This window comes from Oncorhynchus mykiss, chromosome 21 (genome assembly GCF_057628025.1).
Source record: "Oncorhynchus mykiss isolate SJ-2025 chromosome 21, ASM5762802v1, whole genome shotgun sequence".
NCBI lineage: Eukaryota > Metazoa > Chordata > Actinopteri > Salmoniformes > Salmonidae > Oncorhynchus > Oncorhynchus mykiss.
In genome coordinates, this window is record NC_143042.1 from 56,690,140 (window position 1) to 56,706,528 (window position 16,389).

At 50.2% G+C, this 16,389-nt stretch overlaps 1 protein-coding gene across 2 annotated transcripts in view; it reads left to right on the forward strand.

Moving 5' to 3' along the window:
• Positions 1-555: 555 nt before the first annotated feature.
• LOC110530874 (acidic leucine-rich nuclear phosphoprotein 32 family member D) overlaps positions 556-16,389 on the forward strand; it is a 33,903-nt gene continuing 18,069 nt past the window's right edge. For both annotated transcript variants that reach the window (XR_016490403.1, XM_036958369.2), the window contains exons 1-4: positions 556-804; positions 1,971-2,120; positions 2,519-2,641; positions 2,814-3,003. Coding sequence is in view for 1 of the 2 variants with exons in the window: in XM_036958369.2 (XP_036814264.2) it covers positions 751-804; positions 1,971-2,120; positions 2,519-2,641; positions 2,814-3,003 (517 nt within the window). In the remaining variant the exon portion in view is untranslated. The remainder of the gene's footprint in view (positions 805-1,970; positions 2,121-2,518; positions 2,642-2,813; positions 3,004-16,389) is intronic.

A 16,389-nucleotide genomic window follows, 5' to 3' on the forward strand; every position in this document is an offset into this window, starting at 1 on the left:
AGGCTACAGGGATGCACAATGAATGGGACTTCAGGGGGTAAAACAAGAGACTTGAGAAGGTGTGAAGGAACTGGGTAGAACACCAGAGCTGGTGAAAGTTCTAAATTAGAATAATGGAACCCAGTAAAACATTCAAAGCCACGTGGTTTCATACCTTACAACCGGAGATGGTTCAAATTCGTAATTCTACGGCTCCAACTCCAGACAGTTCCATAGTAGGTGAATTATTGTACTTTTGAATTTAAGGCCTGAGGAACACAGTCTATAGTCATGCAAATGAGATAGCAACATTGCCACCGTGTGGTAACAACTGATAGTCCATCAACATTACCGGCAGCAAAAAACTTGAAAGGAGGGAATTATATTCGATTAATTAAATACAGTAATAATAATAATACCGGTCAAATTATCTCATAAATAGCCAAGAAACAGACAGTTACGTGTCTATCCGTCGTATATTTAAAAAAATGCATCATTTGTTATTTTCAGCTTAATAACAAGCTGCATTAGCAGGAAATCAGGCACGCATGTTTGGTTGCAGTGTGGGAACGCAACCACACGGGGGCGCTGTGGAGGATTTCGTTTCTCCGGGGCTTAGACTCGGCGCAACAAAAAAACAAGTTATTCGCATTTGACCCACTTTCTGATTTGAACGAAAAGGCTGCTCTCTCTCTTCCCGATAGATAGTTATATAGCAGGCGGTAGAAACCAACACTTTCCAACCAGATCCGAGAGAGAGAAGAGGGGAACATGGACATGAAAAAGAGAATTCACCTAGAACTGAGAAATAGGACGCCGTCGGATGTAAGTAACTCATTTGATTTATCTAGATCTGTAGGGATTTAAGTAGGTAACACCAAAGTTTACGGTGTGTGGGAAGTCATGGCGAGCACATGGGGTCCTTTCATATAAGAACCAAGCCTACTGCTAGAAATGTATGATAGTTACAAACTTTACGTTTTCTCCAAATCAAAATTCAGAAGATAAATATGTATATTGTAAACTAGATAGCAAAACTGTATTTGATTTCGTTGGTTTTCGGCACCGCCAGTTTAAGTTAACCGGGTTCATGAGGTAAACATGAGGTAAACAGGAAAATGGTAAGTACACATTTTACCCAAATAAAGAGATGGTTGTATTTCTATATTGCAAGCCATCTGCTGCAGTTTTATTTTATACATATGTATATTTTGTAACAAACAGGCTTACTATCAGCCAGCTATAGTAGTTAGCATCAGCTAGCTATCAGCCAGCTACAGTAGTTAGCATCAGCCAGCTATCGTAGTTAGCATCAGCCAGCTACAGTAGTTAGCATCAGCCAGCTATCGTAGTTAGCATCAGCCAGCTATCGTAGTTAGCATCAGCCAGCTATCGTAGTTAGCATCAGCCAGCTATCGTAGTTAGCATCAGCCAGCTACAGTAGTTAGCATCAGCTAGCTATCGTAGTTAGCATCAGCCAGCTATAGTAGTTAGCATCAGCTAGCTATAGTAGTTAGCATCAGCCAGCTATAATAGTTAGCACACTGAACTTAGCTAGAAGCTAGCATAGCAGTAGCCATTATTATGAGACCTCAACGTGTTAGCATGTTGGCTAACTAGCTAGCTACAAAGACAGCGAATCATCACACCATTTTTCACCGTTTAAAAGCTACCAAATATAAAATTTTTAGTCGACTGAAACTATATTAAATGTACATTGGCCATGAACCGTTTGGGTCCACTTTAACCGGTTAAATATCATTATTTAGTTGGCTAACAACGCGTTTCTACTTTAGCTGGTCAAATAACGCTACATCACGTGTCCCGAGTTTACAAACAGTTCCGTTTCTGAGCATGACCACTATTCACAGGCCAAATAAAATAACTTCGAAACACAAAATGAAAGTTTTTGATATAAATAGTGGTCAAATATTTCCCTATAACTAGCTTTACTAGTGAAACGACAGACTCGTCTCTTTCTCGTGTCCCAGGTTCAGGAGCTGGTCCTGGACAACTGCCGGTCCAACGAGGGGAAGATGGAGGGCGTAACGGAGGAGTTTGAGAACCTGGAACTGTTGAGTCTCATCAACGTCGGCCTCGTCAACGTCTCAAACATACCCAAACTGGGGAAATTAAAAAAGGTACGGCCACAATGGTTTGTGTTTATTTTACATCTCTATACCCAAACTGGGAAAGGGTCGTTAGCCTGCACACTAGGTCTCACTGCTGTAGTACTGTTTTTAAAATAACGTTGCATCATAGTAGACCAGCATGAAACTACTGTAGTAGGTTATCTTATCTCTTTAACTGAAAGTTGGGCCATGTGGAGCAGAATAACGTGTTTACTACCCTCAGCTCGAGGGTATATAAGGTTATATAAAATAAATACAATTTTAGATTAATTTGACTAAAAATAATTGCACTGGGGGCATAGTTATTTCACAGTAAAGCCTTACCTATGGTTTGTAGATCAATGACATGGGGTATCAGTCTACTCAGTGACACCCAGAGTATGTTTCCTCCTCTTCTTCTTCTGTAGTTGGAGCTGAGTGACAACAGGATATCCGGTGGTCTGGAGGTGCTGGCTGAGAGGCTGGTCAACCTCACACACCTCAACCTCTCTGGGAACAAGTTCAAGGACATCAGCACACTGGAACCACTGGTGAGACTGTGTATAAGACGACTTTAGCTGGGAGTACGATTGGTTATAACCTCATTGTCTAACTTGAAATAAGACTGTTCACTGGTCTTCGTGTGTCTTGTAACCGTGACTACGTCAGTTGTAGTTTGAATGAACTGTCATGACCTCCTCACCCCCCCCCCCCACCATTTAGAAAAAACTTCCCGTGTTGAAGTCCCTGGACCTGTTTAACTGCGAGGTCACCAACCTGGGAGACTACAGAGAGAGCATCTTCAAGCTCCTCCCACAGCTCACGTACCTGGATGGCTACGATATCGAAGACTGCGAGGCCTCCGACTCGGACGGCGAGGGAGACGGGATCGATGACGACGACGACGATGAAGGTAGAACTTACATCGGATTTAGAAATAGCAACTGGTTGACAAACGGAAAGAACATCAAGGGACACCGTATGATAGATGGACATAATCTGACTGGACATCTCTCTGTCTCTCTCTGTGTCTCTCTCTGTCTCTCTCTCTCTGTCTCTCTGTCTCTGTCTGTCTCTCTCTCTCTGTCTCTCTCTCTCTCTGTCTCTCTCTCTCTCTGTCTCTCTCTCTGTCTCTCTCTCTGTCTCTCTCTCTGTCTCTCTCTCTGTCTCTCTCTCTGTCTCTCTCTCTCTGTCTCTCTCTCTGTCTCTCTCTGTCTCTCTGTCTCTCTCTCTCTCTCTCTCTCTGTCTCTCTCTGTCTCTCTCTGTCTGTCTCCCTCTCTGTCTCCCTCCCTCTCTGTCTCCCTCTCTGTCTCTCTCTGAATGGACCTGTTTGGTTATTAGTCTTTATGATGGTCTGTTTCTGAAATATCCAACTAGTTGAAATGGCACTTAACTGAGCTGATGTTTTCCATAGTCTGTCCTGTGGAACAGAGGGGGAGGAGGGAGACTGATGTACTCTGATTTTAGAGGTCTTCCGCGTCCGGATCCAGAATTTTAAATGTCACCGGCTGGATCTGGTATGATTGTCTCGAGTGTCGTCTTAACTGATTTGTCTGGAAGGACCCATATAGATCCGAATGTGACCGCTGGGGGGGGGGGGCTGCAGGAGAGGGGCGTGACTGCTGGGGGGGGGCCCTGCTCATGGATTAGTGAAGGCATCTAACTCCGATCAGAATTAGATCAGTGTCCTCGGGATGCGATGTGTTGGCACGTTGTCCTTCCAGTCTCTGCCCAGTGCATCAGGCAACAGCTGTTTTTCAGCCATGTCGTCGCTAGGTGTGTTTTTGAGATTATCGTGCATCGCTAGTGCGATATGTTATATTTGTTGATATTCATTCTTAGTGACTTATTTGTCCTGTAGAACACAGGGGGAGGATAGTGGGTCTAATGTTGTCTCTGGTCTGTCCTGTAGAACACAGGGGGAGGATAGTGGGTCTAATGTTGTCTCTGGTCTGTCCTGTAGAACACAGGGGGGAGGATAGTGGGTCTAATGTTGTCTCTGGTCTGTCCTGTAGAACACAGGGGGAGGATAGTGGGTCTAATGTTGTCTCTGGTCTGTCCTGTAGAACACAGGGGGAGGATAGTGGGTCTAATGTTGTCTCTGGTCTGTCCTGTAGAACACAGGGGGGAGGATAGTGGGTCTAATGTTGTCTCTGGTCTGTCCTGTAGAACACAGGGGGAGGATAGTGGGTCTAATGCTGTCTCTGGTCTGTCCTGTAGAACACAGGGGGGAGGATAGTGGGTCTAATGTTGTCTCTGGTCTGTCCTGTAGAACACAGGGGGGAGGATAGTGGGTCTAATGTTGTCTCTGGTCTGTCCTGTAGAACACAGGGGGGAGGATAGTGGGTCTAATGTTGTCTCTGGTCTGTCCTGTAGAACACAGGGGGAGGATAGTGGGTCTAATGCTGTCTCTGGTCTGTCCTGTAGAACACAGGGGGGAGGATAGTGGGTCTAATGTTGTCTCTGGTCTGTCCTGTAGAACACAGGGGGGAGGATAGTGGGTCTAATGTTGTCTCTGGTCTGTCCTGTAGAACACAGGGGGGAGGATAGTGGGTCTAATGTTGTCTCTGGTCTGTCCTGTAGAACACAGGGGGAGGATAGTGGGTCTAATGTTGTCTCTGGTCTGTCCTGTAGAACACAGGGGGAGGATAGTGGGTCTAATGTTGTCTCTGGTCTGTCCTGTAGAACACAGGGGGAGGATAGTGGGTCTAATGTTGTCTCTGGTCTGTCCTGTAGAACACAGGGGGAGGATAGTGGGTCTAATGTTGTCTCTGGTCTGTCCTGTAGAACACAGGGGGGAGGATGGTGGGTCTAATGTTGTCTCTGGTCTGTCCTGTAGAACACAGGGGGAGGATAGTGGGTCTAATGTTGTCTCTGGTCTGTCCTGTAGAGCACAGGGGGGAGGATAGTGGGTCTAATGTTGTCTCTGGTCTGTCCTGTAGAACACAGGGGGGAGGATGGTGGGTCTAATGTTGTCTCTGGTCTGTCCTGTAGAACACAGGGGGGAGGATAGTGGGTCTAATGTTGTCTCTGGTCTGTCCTGTAGAGCACAGGGGGAGGATAGTGGGTCTAATGTTGTCTCTGGTCTGTCCTGTAGAACACAGGGGGAGGATAGTGGGTCTAATGTTGTCTCTGGTCTGTCCTGTAGAACACAGGGGGAGGATGGTGGGTCTAATGTTGTCTCTGGTCTGTCCTGTAGAACACAGGGGGAGGATAGTGGGTCTAATGTTGTCTCTGGTCTGTCCTGTAGAGCACAGGGGGGAGGATAGTGGGTCTAATGTTGTCTCTGGTCTGTCCTGTAGAACACAGGGGGGAGGATAGTGGGTCTAATGTTGTCTCTGGTCTGTCCTGTAGAACACAGGGGGAGGATAGTGGGTCTAATGCTGTCTCTGGTCTGTCCTGTAGAACACAGGGTGGGGGAGGATAGTGGGTCTAATGTTGTCTCTGGTCTGTCCTGTAGAACACAGGGTGGGGGAGGATAGTGGGTCTAATGTTGTCTCTGGTCTGTCCTGTAGAACACAGGGGGGAGGATAGTGGGTCTAATGTTGTCTCTGGTCTGTCCTGTAGAACACAGGGGGAGGATAGTGGGTCTAATGCTGTCTCTGGTCTGTCCTGTAGAACACAGGGGGGAGGATAGTGGGTCTAATGTTGTCTCTGGTCTGTCCTGTAGAACACAGGGGGGAGGATAGTGGGTCTAATGTTGTCTCTGGTCTGTCCTGTAGAACACAGGGGGGAGGATAGTGGGTCTAATGTTGTCTCTGGTCTGTCCTGTAGAACACAGGGGGAGGATAGTGGGTCTAATGTTGTCTCTGGTCTGTCCTGTAGAACACAGGGGGAGGATAGTGGGTCTAATGTTGTCTCTGGTCTGTCCTGTAGAACACAGGGGGAGGATAGTGGGTCTAATGTTGTCTCTGGTCTGTCCTGTAGAACACAGGGGGAGGATAGTGGGTCTAATGTTGTCTCTGGTCTGTCCTGTAGAACACAGGGGGGAGGATGGTGGGTCTAATGTTGTCTCTGGTCTGTCCTGTAGAACACAGGGGGAGGATAGTGGGTCTAATGTTGTCTCTGGTCTGTCCTGTAGAGCACAGGGGGGAGGATAGTGGGTCTAATGTTGTCTCTGGTCTGTCCTGTAGAACACAGGGGGGAGGATGGTGGGTCTAATGTTGTCTCTGGTCTGTCCTGTAGAACACAGGGGGGAGGATAGTGGGTCTAATGTTGTCTCTGGTCTGTCCTGTAGAGCACAGGGGGAGGATAGTGGGTCTAATGTTGTCTCTGGTCTGTCCTGTAGAACACAGGGGGAGGATAGTGGGTCTAATGTTGTCTCTGGTCTGTCCTGTAGAACACAGGGGGAGGATGGTGGGTCTAATGTTGTCTCTGGTCTGTCCTGTAGAACACAGGGGGAGGATAGTGGGTCTAATGTTGTCTCTGGTCTGTCCTGTAGAGCACAGGGGGGAGGATAGTGGGTCTAATGTTGTCTCTGGTCTGTCCTGTAGAGCACAGGGGGGAGGATAGTGGGTCTAATGTTGTCTCTGGTCTGTCCTGTAGAACACAGGGTGGGGGAGGATAGTGGGTCTAATGTTGTCTCTGGTCTGTCCTGTAGAACACAGGGTGGGGGAGGATAGTGGGTCTAATGTTGTCTCTGGTCTGTCCTGTAGAACACAGGGTGGGGGAGGATAGTGGGTCTAATGTTGTCTCTGGTCTGTCCTGTAGAACACAGGGGGGAGGATAGTGGGTCTAATGTTGTCTCTGGTCTGTCCTGTAGAGCACAGGGGGAGGATAGTGGGTCTGTTGTCTCTGGTCTGTCCTGTAGAACACAGGGGGAGGATAGTGGGTCTAATGTTGTCTCTGGTCTGTCCTGTAGAACACAGGGGGAGGATGGTGGGTCTAATGTTGTCTCTGGTCTGTCCTGTAGAACACAGGGGGGAGGATAGTGGGTCTAATGTTGTCTCTGGTCTGTCCTGTAGAGCACAGGGGGGAGGATAGTGGGTCTAATGTTGTCTCTGGTCTGTCCTGTAGAACACAGGGGGAGGATGGTGGGTCTAATGTTGTCTCTGGTCTGTCCTGTAGAACACATGGGGAGGATAGTGGGTCTAATGTTGTCTCTGGTCTGTCCTGTAGAACACAGGGGGAGGATAGTGGGTATAATGTTGTCTCTGGTCTGTCCTGTAGAACACAGGGGGAGGATAGTGGGTCTAATGTTGTCTCTGGTCTGTCCTGTAGAGCACAGGGGGGAGGATAGTGGGTCTAATGTTGTCTCTGGTCTGTCCTGTAGAGCACAGGGGGGAGGATAGTGGGTCTAATGTTGTCTCTGGTCTGTCCTGTAGAACACAGGGGGAGGATGGTGGGTCTAATGTTGTCTCTGGTCTGTCCTGTAGAACACAGGGGGAGGATGGTGGGTCTAATGTTGTCTCTGGTCTGTCCTGTAGAACACAGGGGGAGGATGGTGGGTCTAATGTTGTCTCTGGTCTGTCCTGTAGAACACAGGGGGGAGGATAGTGGGTCTAATGTTGTCTCTGGTCTGTCCTGTAGAGCACAGGGGGAGGATAGTGGGTCTAATGTTGTCTCTGGTCTGTCCTGTAGAACACAGGGGGAGGATGGTGGGTCTAATGTTGTCTCTGGTCTGTCCTGTAGAACACAGGGGGGAGGATAGTGGGTCTAATGTTGTCTCTGGTCTGTCCTGTAGAGCACAGGGGGAGGATAGTGGGTCTAATGTTGTCTCTGGTCTGTCCTGTAGAACACAGGGGGAGGATGGTGGGTCTAATGTTGTCTCTGGTCTGTCCTGTAGAACACAGGGGGAGGATGGTGGGTCTAATGTTGTCTCTGGTCTGTCCTGTAGAACACAGGGTGGGAGAGGATAGTGGGTCTAATGTAGTTTCTGGTCTGTCCTGTAGAACACAGGGGGAGGATAGTGGGTCTGTTGTCTCTGGTCTGTCCTGTAGAACACAGGGGGGAGGATGGTGGGTCTAATGTTGTCTCTGGTCTGTCCTGTAGAACACAGGGGGAGGATGGTGGGTCTAATGTTGTCTCTGGTCTGTCCTGTAGAACACAGGGTGGGAGAGGATAGTGGGTCTAATGTTGTCTCTGGTCTGTCCTGTAGAACACAGGGGGGAGGATAGTGGGTCTAATGTTGTCTCTGGTCTGTCCTGTAGAACACAGGGGGAGGATAGTGGGTCTAATGTTGTCTCTGGTCTGTCCTGTAGAGCACAGGGGGAGGATAGTGGGTCTAATGTTGTCTCTGGTCTGTCCTGTAGAACACAGGGGGAGGATGGTGGGTCTAATGTTGTCTCTGGTCTGTCCTGTAGAACACAGGGGGGAGGATGGTGGGTCTAATGTTGTCTCTGGTCTGTCCTGTAGAACACAGGGGGGAGGATAGTGGGTCTAATGTTGTCTCTGGTCTGTCCTGTAGAACACAGGGGGGAGGATGGTGGGTCTAATGTTGTCTCTGGTCTGTCCTGTAGAACACAGGGGGGAGGATAGTGGGTCTAATGTTGTCTCTGGTCTGTCCTGTAGAGCACAGGGGGAGGATAGTGGGTCTAATGTTGTCTCTGGTCTGTCCTGTAGAACACAGGGGGAGGATAGTGGGTCTAATGTTGTCTCTGGTCTGTCCTGTAGAACACAGGGGGAGGATGGTGGGTCTAATGTTGTCTCTGGTCTGTCCTGTAGAGCACAGGGGGGAGGATAGTGGGTCTAATGTTGTCTCTGGTCTGTCCTGTAGAGCACAGGGGGGAGGATAGTGGGTCTAATGTTGTCTCTGGTCTGTCCTGTAGAACACAGGGGGAGGATGGTGGGTCTAATGTTGTCTCTGGTCTGTCCTGTAGAACACAGGGGGAGGATGGTGGGTCTAATGTTGTCTCTGGTCTGTCCTGTAGAACACAGGGGGAGGATGGTGGGTCTAATGTTGTCTCTGGTCTGTCCTGTAGAACACAGGGGGGAGGATAGTGGGTCTAATGTTGTCTCTGGTCTGTCCTGTAGAGCACAGGGGGAGGATAGTGGGTCTAATGTTGTCTCTGGTCTGTCCTGTAGAACACAGGGGGAGGATAGTGGGTCTAATGTTGTCTCTGGTCTGTCCTGTAGAACACAGGGGGGAGGATAGTGGGTCTAATGTTGTCTCTGGTCTGTCCTGTAGAACACAGGGGGGAGGATAGTGGGTCTAATGTTGTCTCTGGTCTGTCCTGTAGAACACAGGGGGGAGGATAGTGGGTCTAATGTTGTCTCTGGTCTGTCCTGTAGAACACAGGGGGGAGGATAGTGGGTCTAATGTTGTCTCTGGTCTGTCCTGTAGAACACAGGGGGAGGATAGTGGGTCTAATGTTGTCTCTGGTCTGTCCTGTAGAACACAGGGGGAGGATAGTGGGTCTAATGTTGTCTCTGGTCTGTCCTGTAGAACACAGGGGGAGGATAGTGGGTCTAATGTTGTCTCTGGTCTGTCCTGTAGAACACAGGGGGAGGATAGTGGGTCTAATGTTGTCTCTGGTCTGTCCTGTAGAACACAGGGGGGAGGATAGTGGGTCTAATGTTGTCTCTGGTCTGTCCTGTAGAACACAGGGGGAGGATAGTGGGTCTAATGTTGTCTCTGGTCTGTCCTGTAGAACACAGGGGGAGGATAGTGGGTCTAATGTTGTCTCTGGTCTGTCCTGTAGAACACAGGGGGGAGGATAGTGGGTCTAATGTTGTCTCTGGTCTGTCCTGTAGAACACAGGGGGAGGATAGTGGGTCTAATGCTGTCTCTGGTCTGTCCTGTAGAACACAGGGGGGAGGATAGTGGGTCTAATGTTGTCTCTGGTCTGTCCTGTAGAACACAGGGGGGAGGATAGTGGGTCTAATGTTGTCTCTGGTCTGTCCTGTAGAACACAGGGGGGAGGATAGTGGGTCTAATGTTGTCTCTGGTCTGTCCTGTAGAACACAGGGGGAGGATAGTGGGTCTAATGCTGTCTCTGGTCTGTCCTGTAGAACACAGGGGGGAGGATAGTGGGTCTAATGTTGTCTCTGGTCTGTCCTGTAGAACACAGGGGGGAGGATAGTGGGTCTAATGTTGTCTCTGGTCTGTCCTGTAGAACACAGGGGGGAGGATAGTGGGTCTAATGTTGTCTCTGGTCTGTCCTGTAGAACACAGGGGGAGGATAGTGGGTCTAATGTTGTCTCTGGTCTGTCCTGTAGAACACAGGGGGAGGATAGTGGGTCTAATGTTGTCTCTGGTCTGTCCTGTAGAACACAGGGGGAGGATAGTGGGTCTAATGTTGTCTCTGGTCTGTCCTGTAGAACACAGGGGGAGGATAGTGGGTCTAATGTTGTCTCTGGTCTGTCCTGTAGAACACAGGGGGGAGGATGGTGGGTCTAATGTTGTCTCTGGTCTGTCCTGTAGAACACAGGGGGAGGATAGTGGGTCTAATGTTGTCTCTGGTCTGTCCTGTAGAGCACAGGGGGGAGGATAGTGGGTCTAATGTTGTCTCTGGTCTGTCCTGTAGAACACAGGGGGGAGGATGGTGGGTCTAATGTTGTCTCTGGTCTGTCCTGTAGAACACAGGGGGGAGGATAGTGGGTCTAATGTTGTCTCTGGTCTGTCCTGTAGAGCACAGGGGGAGGATAGTGGGTCTAATGTTGTCTCTGGTCTGTCCTGTAGAACACAGGGGGAGGATAGTGGGTCTAATGTTGTCTCTGGTCTGTCCTGTAGAACACAGGGGGAGGATGGTGGGTCTAATGTTGTCTCTGGTCTGTCCTGTAGAACACAGGGGGAGGATAGTGGGTCTAATGTTGTCTCTGGTCTGTCCTGTAGAGCACAGGGGGGAGGATAGTGGGTCTAATGTTGTCTCTGGTCTGTCCTGTAGAGCACAGGGGGGAGGATAGTGGGTCTAATGTTGTCTCTGGTCTGTCCTGTAGAACACAGGGTGGGGGAGGATAGTGGGTCTAATGTTGTCTCTGGTCTGTCCTGTAGAACACAGGGTGGGGGAGGATAGTGGGTCTAATGTTGTCTCTGGTCTGTCCTGTAGAACACAGGGTGGGGGAGGATAGTGGGTCTAATGTTGTCTCTGGTCTGTCCTGTAGAACACAGGGGGGAGGATAGTGGGTCTAATGTTGTCTCTGGTCTGTCCTGTAGAGCACAGGGGGAGGATAGTGGGTCTGTTGTCTCTGGTCTGTCCTGTAGAACACAGGGGGAGGATAGTGGGTCTAATGTTGTCTCTGGTCTGTCCTGTAGAACACAGGGGGAGGATGGTGGGTCTAATGTTGTCTCTGGTCTGTCCTGTAGAACACAGGGGGGAGGATAGTGGGTCTAATGTTGTCTCTGGTCTGTCCTGTAGAGCACAGGGGGGAGGATAGTGGGTCTAATGTTGTCTCTGGTCTGTCCTGTAGAACACAGGGGGAGGATGGTGGGTCTAATGTTGTCTCTGGTCTGTCCTGTAGAGCACAGGGGGAGGATAGTGGGTCTAATGTTGTCTCTGGTCTGTCCTGTAGAACACAGGGGGAGGATGGTGGGTCTAATGTTGTCTCTGGTCTGTCCTGTAGAACACATGGGGAGGATAGTGGGTCTAATGTTGTCTCTGGTCTGTCCTGTAGAACACAGGGGGAGGATGGTGGGTCTAATGTTGTCTCTGGTCTGTCCTGTAGAACACAGGGGGAGGATGGTGGGTCTAATGTTGTCTCTGGTCTGTCCTGTAGAACACAGGGGGAGGATAGTGGGTCTAATGTTGTCTCTGGTCTGTCCTGTAGAACACAGGGGGAGGATAGTGGGTCTAATGTTGTCTCTGGTCTGTCCTGTAGAGCACAGGGGGGAGGATAGTGGGTCTAATGTTGTCTCTGGTCTGTCCTGTAGAGCACAGGGGGGAGGATAGTGGGTCTAATGTTGTCTCTGGTCTGTCCTGTAGAACGCAGGGGGAGGATGGTGGGTCTAATGTTGTCTCTGGTCTGTCCTGTAGAACACAGGGGGAGGATGGTGGGTCTAATGTTGTCTCTGGTCTGTCCTGTAGAACACAGGGGGAGGATGGTGGGTCTAATGTTGTCTCTGGTCTGTCCTGTAGAACACAGGGGGGAGGATAGTGGGTCTAATGTTGTCTCTGGTCTGTCCTGTAGAGCACAGGGGGAGGATAGTGGGTCTAATGTTGTCTCTGGTCTGTCCTGTAGAACACAGGGGGAGGATGGTGGGTCTAATGTTGTCTCTGGTCTGTCCTGTAGAACACAGGGGGGAGGATAGTGGGTCTAATGTTGTCTCTGGTCTGTCCTGTAGAGCACAGGGGGAGGATAGTGGGTCTAATGTTGTCTCTGGTCTGTCCTGTAGAACACAGGGGGAGGATGGTGGGTCTAATGTTGTCTCTGGTCTGTCCTGTAGAACACAGGGGGAGGATGGTGGGTCTAATGTTGTCTCTGGTCTGTCCTGTAGAACACAGGGTGGGAGAGGATAGTGGGTCTAATGTAGTTTCTGGTCTGTCCTGTAGAACACAGGGGGAGGATAGTGGGTCTGTTGTCTCTGGTCTGTCCTGTAGAACACAGGGGGGAGGATGGTGGGTCTAATGTTGTCTCTGGTCTGTCCTGTAGAACACAGGGGGAGGATGGTGGGTCTAATGTTGTCTCTGGTCTGTCCTGTAGAACACAGGGTGGGAGAGGATAGTGGGTCTAATGTTGTCTCTGGTCTGTCCTGTAGAACACAGGGGGGAGGATAGTGGGTCTAATGTTGTCTCTGGTCTGTCCTGTAGAACACAGGGGGAGGATAGTGGGTCTAATGTTGTCTCTGGTCTGTCCTGTAGAGCACAGGGGGAGGATAGTGGGTCTAATGTTGTCTCTGGTCTGTCCTGTAGAACACAGGGGGAGGATGGTGGGTCTAATGTTGTCTCTGGTCTGTCCTGTAGAGCACAGGGGGGAGGATAGTGGGTCTAATGTTGTCTCTGGTCTGTCCTGTAGAGCACAGGGGGGAGGATGGTGGGTCTAATGTTGTCTCTGGTCTGTCCTGTAGAACACAGGGGGGAGGATAGTGGGTCTAATGTTGTCTCTGGTCTGTCCTGTAGAACACAGGGGGGAGGATGGTGGGTCTAATGTTGTCTCTGGTCTGTCCTGTAGAACACAGGGGGGAGGATAGTGGGTCTAATGTTGTCTCTGGTCTGTCCTGTAGAGCACAGGGGGAGGATAGTGGGTCTAATGTTGTCTCTGGTCTGTCCTGTAGAACACAGGGGGAGGATGGTGGGTCTAATGTTGTCTCTGGTCTGTCCTGTAGAACACAGGGGGAGGATGGTGGGTCTAATGTTGTCTCTGGTCTGTCCTGTAGAACACAGGGGGAGGATGGTGGGTCTAATGTTGTCTCTGGTCTGTCCTGTAGAACACAGGGGGGAGGATAGTGGGTCTAATGTTGTCTCTGGTCTGTCCTGTAGAGCACAGGGGGAGGATAGTGGGTCTAATGTTGTCTCTGGTCTGTCCTGTAGAACACAGGGGGAGGATAGTGGGTCTAATGTTGTCTCTGGTCTGTCCTGTAGAACACAGGGGGGAGGATAGTGGGTCTAATGTTGTCTCTGGTCTGTCCTGTAGAACACAGGGGGGAGGATAGTGGGTCTAATGTTGTCTCTGGTCTGTCCTGTAGAACACAGGGGGGAGGATAGTGGGTCTAATCTTGTCTCTGGTCTGTCCTGTAGAACACAGGGGGGAGGATAGTGGGTCTAATGTTGTCTCTGGTCTGTCCTGTAGAACACAGGGGGAGGATAGTGGGTCTAATGTTGTCTCTGGTCTGTCCTGTAGAACACAGGGGGAGGATAGTGGGTCTAATGTTGTCTCTGGTCTGTCCTGTAGAACACAGGGGGAGGATAGTGGGTCTAATGTTGTCTCTGGTCTGTCCTGTAGAACACAGGGGGAGGATAGTGGGTCTAATGTTGTCTCTGGTCTGTCCTGTAGAACACAGGGGGGAGGATAGTGGGTCTAATGTTGTCTCTGGTCTGTCCTGTAGAACACAGGGGGAGGATAGTGGGTCTAATGTTGTCTCTGGTCTGTCCTGTAGAACACAGGGGGAGGATAGTGGGTCTAATGTTGTCTCTGGTCTGTCCTGTAGAACACAGGGGGGAGGATAGTGGGTCTAATGTTGTCTCTGGTCTGTCCTGTAGAACACAGGGGGAGGATAGTGGGTCTAATGCTGTCTCTGGTCTGTCCTGTAGAACACAGGGGGGAGGATAGTGGGTCTAATGTTGTCTCTGGTCTGTCCTGTAGAACACAGGGGGGAGGATAGTGGGTCTAATGTTGTCTCTGGTCTGTCCTGTACAACACAGGGGGGAGGATAGTGGGTCTAATGTTGTCTCTGGTCTGTCCTGTAGAACACAGGGGGAGGATAGTGGGTCTAATGCTGTCTCTGGTCTGTCCTGTAGAACACAGGGGGGAGGATAGTGGGTCTAATGTTGTCTCTGGTCTGTCCTGTAGAACACAGGGGGGAGGATAGTGGGTCTAATGTTGTCTCTGGTCTGTCCTGTAGAACACAGGGGGGAGGATAGTGGGTCTAATGTTGTCTCTGGTCTGTCCTGTAGAACACAGGGGGAGGATAGTGGGTCTAATGTTGTCTCTGGTCTGTCCTGTAGAACACAGGGGGAGGATAGTGGGTCTAATGTTGTCTCTGGTCTGTCCTGTAGAACACAGGGGGAGGATAGTGGGTCTAATGTTGTCTCTGGTCTGTCCTGTAGAACACAGGGGGAGGATAGTGGGTCTAATGTTGTCTCTGGTCTGTCCTGTAGAACACAGGGGGGAGGATGGTGGGTCTAATGTTGTCTCTGGTCTGTCCTGTAGAACACAGGGGGAGGATAGTGGGTCTAATGTTGTCTCTGGTCTGTCCTGTAGAGCACAGGGGGGAGGATAGTGGGTCTAATGTTGTCTCTGGTCTGTCCTGTAGAACACAGGGGGGAGGATGGTGGGTCTAATGTTGTCTCTGGTCTGTCCTGTAGAACACAGGGGGGAGGATAGTGGGTCTAATGTTGTCTCTGGTCTGTCCTGTAGAGCACAGGGGGAGGATAGTGGGTCTAATGTTGTCTCTGGTCTGTCCTGTAGAACACAGGGGGAGGATAGTGGGTCTAATGTTGTCTCTGGTCTGTCCTGTAGAACACAGGGGGAGGATGGTGGGTCTAATGTTGTCTCTGGTCTGTCCTGTAGAACACAGGGGGAGGATAGTGGGTCTAATGTTGTCTCTGGTCTGTCCTGTAGAGCACAGGGGGGAGGATAGTGGGTCTAATGTTGTCTCTGGTCTGTCCTGTAGAGCACAGGGGGGAGGATAGTGGGTCTAATGTTGTCTCTGGTCTGTCCTGTAGAACACAGGGTGGGGGAGGATAGTGGGTCTAATGTTGTCTCTGGTCTGTCCTGTAGAACACAGGGTGGGGGAGGATAGTGGGTCTAATGTTGTCTCTGGTCTGTCCTGTAGAACACAGGGTGGGGGAGGATAGTGGGTCTAATGTTGTCTCTGGTCTGTCCTGTAGAACACAGGGGGGAGGATAGTGGGTCTAATGTTGTCTCTGGTCTGTCCTGTAGAGCACAGGGGGAGGATAGTGGGTCTGTTGTCTCTGGTCTGTCCTGTAGAACACAGGGGGAGGATAGTGGGTCTAATGTTGTCTCTGGTCTGTCCTGTAGAACACAGGGGGAGGATGGTGGGTCTAATGTTGTCTCTGGTCTGTCCTGTAGAACACAGGGGGGAGGATAGTGGGTCTAATGTTGTCTCTGGTCTGTCCTGTAGAGCACAGGGGGGAGGATAGTGGGTCTAATGTTGTCTCTGGTCTGTCCTGTAGAACACAGGGGGAGGATGGTGGGTCTAATGTTGTCTCTGGTCTGTCCTGTAGAACACATGGGGAGGATAGTGGGTCTAATGTTGTCTCTGGTCTGTCCTGTAGAACACAGGGGGAGGATAGTGGGTCTAATGTTGTCTCTGGTCTGTCCTGTAGAACACAGGGGGAGGATAGTGGGTCTAATGTTGTCTCTGGTCTGTCCTGTAGAGCACAGGGGGGAGGATAGTGGGTCTAATGTTGTCTCTGGTCTGTCCTGTAGAGCACAGGGGGGAGGATAGTGGGTCTAATGTTGTCTCTGGTCTGTCCTGTAGAACACAGGGGGAGGATGGTGGGTCTAATGTTGTCTCTGGTCTGTCCTGTAGAACACAGGGGGAGGATGGTGGGTCTAATGTTGTCTCTGGTCTGTCCTGTAGAACACAGGGGGAGGATGGTGGGTCTAATGTTGTCTCTGGTCTGTCCTGTAGAACACAGGGGGGAGGATAGTGGGTCTAATGTTGTCTCTGGTCTGTCCTGTAGAGCACAGGGGGAGGATAGTGGGTCTAATGTTGTCTCTGGTCTGTCCTGTAGAACA